The following is a 7,594-nucleotide window of genomic DNA, read 5'->3' on the forward strand; positions in this document are numbered from 1 at the left end:
TTTATTTTTTTTAATAATAATTATATATAAAAATTAAAATTTAATTTAAAGGTAAATATATTTTTTTCATTAAATTAATTAATTAAAAAAATTTATCATATAAACAAATATTTATATATAAATTATGGTTATTTAAACTTATACCATATTAGTAAATTATAATATTATAACAAAACTTATTTATCTATTAAAAATTTTTGATAATTTTTTTAAATATTTATGTTTTAACTAATATATTTTTAAAATATTATATATATATATATATATATATTAAAATAAGTGTTTTCAATACTATTGATATTGAAATGTTATTGCGCTAGTTATTATTAGTATATCGATTCGACACTTAAAATATATATAGAAATATGTAATGACAATATTCAGCTGCAGTTAGCACAAGATTTCTTTAATTTCACGTTCAGAAATCTCATAAATGTCACGTGGTTATTCTGACGTGTGTAAAACGTGGCTTGTTTGGTTTTCGGTCAGTCAGGAAGAAGAAGCGATACGTCTCGCCTTAAAGATCTTTAGCTATTCTGACGTGTCCACGGACGTGGCTCATTTGGTTTGCAGACAGTGGAGAGCAAGGAGCCGTCCGTCTTGCGTGATGCTTTAAATATCATTCTTCGGTTGATCTTGTGCCACGTTGTATACAGGGGCAGGCCGAGTTACAGACAAGAGAGTCGTGTACAACATGTTATTCGAAATATAATCTTAATAGCAAACGCGTACAAGTCAGCACAACGCGCAGCGCGATCGGAAGCGTAAAACATATGGAAGAGCCAGGATTTTCATCCTTAAGGATGGAGAAGGAAGCTTGACATTCAATCCGGAAGGATTTCTGCATATAAAAACGATCTATAGGTTTAAAAATAATCAAACGCAAAGAGAGGATTACGTAAAACGATCTAGCTTGTGGCATAAGGACAAAACGTCGGTTGGAAAGGACAAACTTCCGGGCCTCGTTTTCTCGAGAAGGTATTTGCAGAAGCAATCTGAACTTCGCCCTTCCTATTTTAGGCATATTTTAAAAGCGCGGCGATACAAAGATCCGGATTAACGAGTTCCTTCCTTTGGATTCTCGAGTACAGGGCATATTAAAGATTGTAAAGGCTCCGGGTCATATTAAAGATTGCGAGGGCTCTGTTCCATTAAAGATCGCATCAGCATTTTCATTTATAAATTCGGAAGGCCTGTGGCCGACGCATAAGAGCCGAGCCTAATCAGGGTCTATGAAATTTGTCAACGGAAGGCGACAAGCTTGTCAATTTCTTGGCGTTTTCATCTTGTGAATCGGAGAATCGGTTGAGGCCAATACAAAGAGATGTGTTTGAGCTTTAAATATCTCAGGAAGACGTTCAACCCGCATCCTGCGTCTGAAGGTAAAACCAATCAAGCCATTTATTTAATTATTTGCATGTTTCTTGGCTCAGAAGCTTGTATATTTCAGCCTGAAGGCCGTAACCTAGATTACATACATGTTTCTGGTTATTTTGTTTCAAGAACTCCCACAGAAATTATTACAAAGCAATTTAATGTCAACTTAAATGAAAGCCGAGAAACTTTACATGAAATTTTTTTATTGGCACAGCCTTGCTTAAAAAGCTTCAAAATTTTATGTAGACAAGCTACATCAGAATCTTTGAACATCATAAGCAGCAATTGGCTTGTATCTACCGAAGTTTAAGTCGCTTCCAGGGTAGAGAAATTAGGAATACAGTCATATAACCGCTAGAATCGATTGAAGCAATCTTATTTGTTTCCCTACTGTGTATTATATTTTCATTTTTTGTGTTCTAGCGGTTCTATGGTATGTCCAATGATTAGATGTGAATAAAAGGTTAAATATGCACTAGATTTTAATTAATTTGCTAAAGCTTGCTAGAGTCTCCATCAAGTTTAGGTAGCGCTTGCTTGCTTTGTTTATGAATTTGCCTTGCGAGCAAATCTATTCACAAATTCGTTTGTTCTGGCGTGCAGCAACGAGGCCAAGTACACGCAGCGAACCACAACTAGCACAGAGCGGTAGCCTGAATTTAAACGATGAGTATGCCAAAGCTTTCAGGACTCAATCTTACGCCGAAATTTGGAAAAAGGTTCAGCACGTCAGTACCGACCAAAAACAAGAAACGGGAGAGACATCCGCGTCTCCTTTCCATTGTTACGGGGTTTTGGCAGAACACATTCTTGAACCTGACCAGGAAGCCGTAAAAGAGATTCTTCAGCGAGGGCTTCTGCCAAGCGTGCCAGAATTATATGATTTGGTTTCAGATTACTTCAGTAACAGCGCCGAGGCCTCCAAACTCTGTGGCGGTCTCCTTAAGAACATCGAGCAGGCGAAGCTGAGCTACCGCTGCGTAAAGAACGTGCTGGATACTACACCTTCCACGGGAAGCCTAAGCAGCGAGCAATGCCATTTCACGATTGCGGAGCTCCTTATGTTTATGAAAGTGGACAATCCTTTTGCCGATCCAACGTCCCAGAATTTCTCGAATATTCACGAGAGTTATTCATCTTTGCTCAAACGGCTGGATATAAACCAGAAAAGGGTCATGAAAAAGCTAAAATTTCTCAGCGGATGCAAGAAAGCTTCCGTGATCTGGATTATCGCGGCTTCCACTGCAATCGCCATTTGTGCGGTTGCAATAGCCTCGCATGCTTTGATTGCCATTGTTGCCGCCCCTGTCATACTGACCCTTCCTTGCAATTTCGTAAAGCGTCGAATCGAATCCCTCCGCCTGCTGCGCACCAGCGTTCTTGCACGCCAGAGGACACAGCTTGACGCAGCGGCAAGGGGGACGTACCTTCTCAACAGGGACTTCGATACGATAAGTTGCCTTGTGACGCGGTTGCACGACGAAGTTGAGCACAACAAGGTAATGATTAACTTTTGCTTAGAAAGGAAGGATGAGATACAGCCCGTTCAAATGGTCCTAAGCCAACTAAGAAGCAATGAACCCAAATTCAATCAGCAGCTAGAAGAGCTAGAAGAACGCGTGTACCTCTGCTTCCTGACAATCAACAGAGCTAGAAGCATGGTCGTTCAAGAAATCCAGGTGCAACAGCCTTTTCCTCTTTCTGATGCCAGGTTGGACACAACTGTAACCGACTCACTACCGTGAATAAGCAAGCAGCTCTGCAGACAAAGATTCGTCCCTGCATTTAGCTGCCCGGCACATTGAATTAAATATTACTGAGGAAATTTATTATAAATCCAATTATTGCTTTATTAGCAATTCGCGCAATCGCAAAAAAATCATTTCTTGATATTCGCACATTGACATTTTAACTGAGACTTTGGTGACCTGTGAGGCTGTGTTGGGAAAGTTCGAGTTTATTCCATTCGATGGACTCAACTGCTCCCTGAGTTTGACTGTTTTGCAGTTACTTGCCATTTTACCAATCATGATGTGTTGGTGATACTTTATCATTATTTATTTAAGAAAACTACATTATTTTTTTTATCTATGGTACCAAATTCACCATCATTTATTTATGAAAACTACATTATTTTTTATCTGTGGTACCAAATTCAGTAACCATCCCAGCAATGGATGGTACCATACGCAATTATCTATGGTTATAAAGTTTGATCCAAATCCCGTGATCAATGGCCTTTACGCAATGTAGCAGACTGTATTCCATTTTGTAACCATCGAATAATCTCGAAGTGATACCATTTTCATGGCTGTAAAGTTTGATAAGTCCTTTATCGATGACTTATTTAGTACGAAAGCTTTAAAAAATAATAATATAGTACCATGGGAGTTCTAAAATGTCGTATTTTCTACAAGAGGATACATTTGAATACATTTGAATAGGCGAAAAATTGTGGCCTCGTTACACTACTCACACTTGAATATCCTCGGAGACGTTCATTGTACGTTTTCAGAGGAGGATTTTTTTCTCAGAGGAACGTTCATTGTACGTTATATAACGAGATCTTAGTATTTTATCCGATGTGTTTGGTATCAGTGAGCTTGTTTGCACTTTTAAAACTCCTTTGCGCAATAATTAGAAGATGTGGTGTGACGGACTATGTGCTAGTTCGACCAGGCCTACCAAGGATATGCTTGACCTTTGTTCTTTACCCATTTTAGTTACCGGTGTACAATTATATTCATAATTTATGTAGTATGATTTGAATATTTTTTTCCCTCATCATTTAATTTAGAATTTGAATAAATATTTAAAATAATCATTAGAATGGATTATGTTAATGGTTGAGATTGCACATAATTCAATAACAAAAAGAGTTTGTTGATTGCACATTATTCAAGCAGAAAAGGAGTGTTTAATGACATTATTTTTTTTAATAAAAATTATAAATTTAACAACAACCAAATTATAATTCTAATAATATTTTTATATCTAGATTTTAGGAAAGACAATCTAAATCATAAAGAATTTAGACTTTTCTTTGTCATAAGCAACTAATTAGGTTTTTTTATATTTTGGAAACGAGATTAAAAGATAATTCTCATACCAAGTGGTCTTAGAGTATTATTTAAGATGCATTCATGGGTGATGTAAATTTTTTGGATTATGTTGCTTTCAAATTTGGATTATGTTGCCTTCAAAATTGGATTATGTTGCCTTCAACAAGATATGGTAGATGTACAATTTGAATGAGTTTAAAGGTTAAGAATATTTATTTCTCCTTAAAAGGACAAGTTCAAATCTAGTGGGGTAAAGTATGTGTAATCTTATCCCACAAATAAAGGGTGGCTTGGTTGTGTTATACGGGATTTACAATTGCGAACAAAAGTATTTCCCCTAGGTCGATGGCTAACCTAGAACAACAGAGAGGCAAGGAACATAATGATTTTCCTTAAAGTAAATAGATGATGGAGTGAGGCCTACCTAGAATCATTCACGCACTTTGCTCCTCCTTTAGCTTGAAAGCTCCAATTCCATCTGTGATTGCCAAAATTAGAACCTGCATAGTCACATAACACAAAGCAAGAAACTACGAGATCTATGCAGTATCATATAAGTACTTCATTCAATAAATCAACATGGTATTGAAATAAGTAAAATAACAACATCACATATAGGAAAACAATCAATTTTTTGCATTACTATAAATGGAAGGAGATTACAACCATAAGTAGCAGTTGATCTTGCAGAAGAGCTCTTTCAAGATGTTGACTTGTCCTTTCCTTGTCAAAATATGTACCTCCAATAACCCTAAATGCAAGAGATGGTGACTGCTCACTACAACAGCTTAAGGGAATAATCACTCTCCAAAAGCAAACCCCCAACCATATAGAAGGCTAGGAATATATAGAGAAGTATGGTAATTTGGGATTTCTTATCTAATTACCAATCTAGGGTAAGAGATCCACCTTTGATGGAGGGATAGGATCAAAGGATAAGTGGTGAAAACTCCAATGTAGGGAAGGATAGGATTTGAATGTTTTATCCAAGGTAAGTAGTTGAAACAACTTCTGGAAACTCCTAGAAGGGGAAGCTTCTGGAATCCCGATCATTCTCTTGGATTTCTAGAACCAACGTAAGTGCAAAGGGGAGCAACTTGCTGGTGACCAACATAGGCCATAGTGGAACAACCTGCTGGTGAACGCACCCTAGTAGGCTAACAAGGAGTGTCGGTCCTTAAACTGGCTCAGATGAAGCAGTTTAGGGTTGAAACTCTGGGAAATGAAGGGTACATGCTTAGGGCTTTCTGCAAGATGGTGACAAGGGGGAATAGGATTTTGATTGTTCCCATTAAGAGGCTCAATGATCGGATGTAATAGCCCTGTTTAAAAATCCATGTAAAAAGGCAAAGGAAGAGCAGGAAAGTGCAAGAGGGCATCAGGATCATTAGCTACATTAGATTTTCTTGCAGGTACCTAGTTGCATGTATGATTTTTTCACAAGTTTTGGCATGGATGACATAACTAGTTTTGGCATGCATGGCATATGCATCTAGATTATTGGTTGTGATTTGTCATTGGCATGGAGGATTGCCTGGATTGACAGTGGATTTCCTAGCCTTTCCATTTCCTGGATAGCCATGGAGTTTGTGGGCTTATTTCCTTGTTGTTTTTTTGGTTGGTTCTCATGTTTCCTTAACTTGGGTTGAGTTACTAGTCCCATAGCCTTGGTTGGACAAACTCTCTGGAGCCCTTGGTGGGTTGAGTTACTAGTCCTTGAACCTTGGTTGGATAAACACTCTAAAGCCCGACGACAACTGTGGGTTGAGTTACTCGTCCTAGAGCCTTGGCTGGAACAAAAGATCTAGAGCCTTGGATGGCTTGGATAGAGACTAATCTAATGATGGTTTTGTGATGTCCGACCGTGAGATGGAATCATTGTTTGATTGGTTGAGGTGGATGGTCTCTGGAAGCCCTGGATGAGTTTTGATTGATGTGTTCTATGAGATCCCACATTTATGCTTGGAATATGGCATGGGGGTGAATGTCTGAAGAGAGATTTAGCTTAGCCATTCTACAGTCAGGTGGAACTTGGAAGTCCCATCCTGGGTTGGACTTTGCATCATCAATAAGAGGTTATTTCTTCTTGTATTTCTATGAGAATTATACTGGATTATGATATGATGTTTATATGGTGGTGAGTTCATTGATATTTTTGTCCCTATTATGCTGGTTATGTATATGTTTTATGACAACATCTATGTACGACTTTCATCATGTTTTTTCTTGTAATTGAATGATCAATGTATCTATGACCTAATGGGTGGAATGGTAGTTAATAAGTTGAGGCATCAATGCTTCATGACGAATCTCAGATAAGTATGAGACCCTTATGCTCAAATCTGTTAATTACATGTGTAGTTTACATATTAGTGATATGTTCCAGTCAGGGTCTTAAATAAGTATTTTCTTTAGTAGTGTCATTTCCATGTTATTTTATTGATCTGAAGTCATGGTTCAATTCTGGGCAGTGACCTTGGCTCTGGGTCTAAAAAAGTGGCTCAAATCCCAGGGACACTGGCATAACAATGACTAAACGAGTCTTTGGATGTTGTCAAGCAAGCTTGTGAGACTGACTCTAGGTTTCTGGACGGTGTCATGCCTATGACATGAGAGCGACTTAGGCTTAAGTTGTCCAAAAATCTCACTGGGACCCAAGGGAAAGTTGTCTAAAGTGTTGGATTGGTTCCTGATGGTCTTGAAGCTGATGTCGAATGTCTTTATGGTGCTTTTACATTAGTTCCACTTCCTTAATGTGACTTAGGAGGTTGAATCATATCATAGTGGCCTCTCGTTGCATGTTTACCCTAGCTAGCCAGTTGATTGGGTAGATGTGGGATGAGGGTATTACACAGTGATATCAGAGTGTGCCTGCACTCTCCTTGGGTCGTTTGTTGATCATGATTTCATGTCGGTTGCATATGTTTTTCTTATGCATGTAGCCCATGTTCTTGTTGCATTTTCATGGTGTTGATCAGGGTTGTAGTGATGTCGCCATGTGAAGGTTGATGATGTTGTTTTTGGGATGCATCGTCATGAATGTATGGTTGTATATGCATTTGTTATGCACATGAGTATTCACATGTTATTAAGTGTACATGATGTGGTTGTTGTTGTCATGCACGAGGTCATGGTTTGTGTAGTTGATATTGTCA

The 7,594-nt window shown here is 38.1% G+C and overlaps 1 protein-coding gene across 1 annotated transcript; it reads left to right on the forward strand.

Annotated features, from left to right (window-relative positions):
- Positions 1–764: 764 nt before the first annotated feature.
- On the forward strand, positions 765–3,267 carry LOC149180088 (UPF0496 protein 3-like). The gene is made up of 2 exons (XM_089418105.1): positions 765–1,382; positions 1,981–3,267. The coding sequence occupies exons 1-2, from the start codon at positions 1,325–1,327 to the stop codon at positions 3,120–3,122; spliced, it is 1,200 nt and encodes a 399-aa protein (XP_089274231.1). The 5' UTR covers positions 765–1,324; the 3' UTR covers positions 3,123–3,267.
- The last annotated feature ends 4,327 nt before the right edge of the window (positions 3,268–7,594 follow it).

This window comes from Pinus tabuliformis, chromosome 3_2, assembly GCF_031772625.1.
Source record: "Pinus tabuliformis cultivar Carrire ecotype Pingquan chromosome 3_2, CPIR1, whole genome shotgun sequence".
NCBI lineage: Eukaryota > Viridiplantae > Streptophyta > Pinopsida > Pinales > Pinaceae > Pinus > Pinus tabuliformis.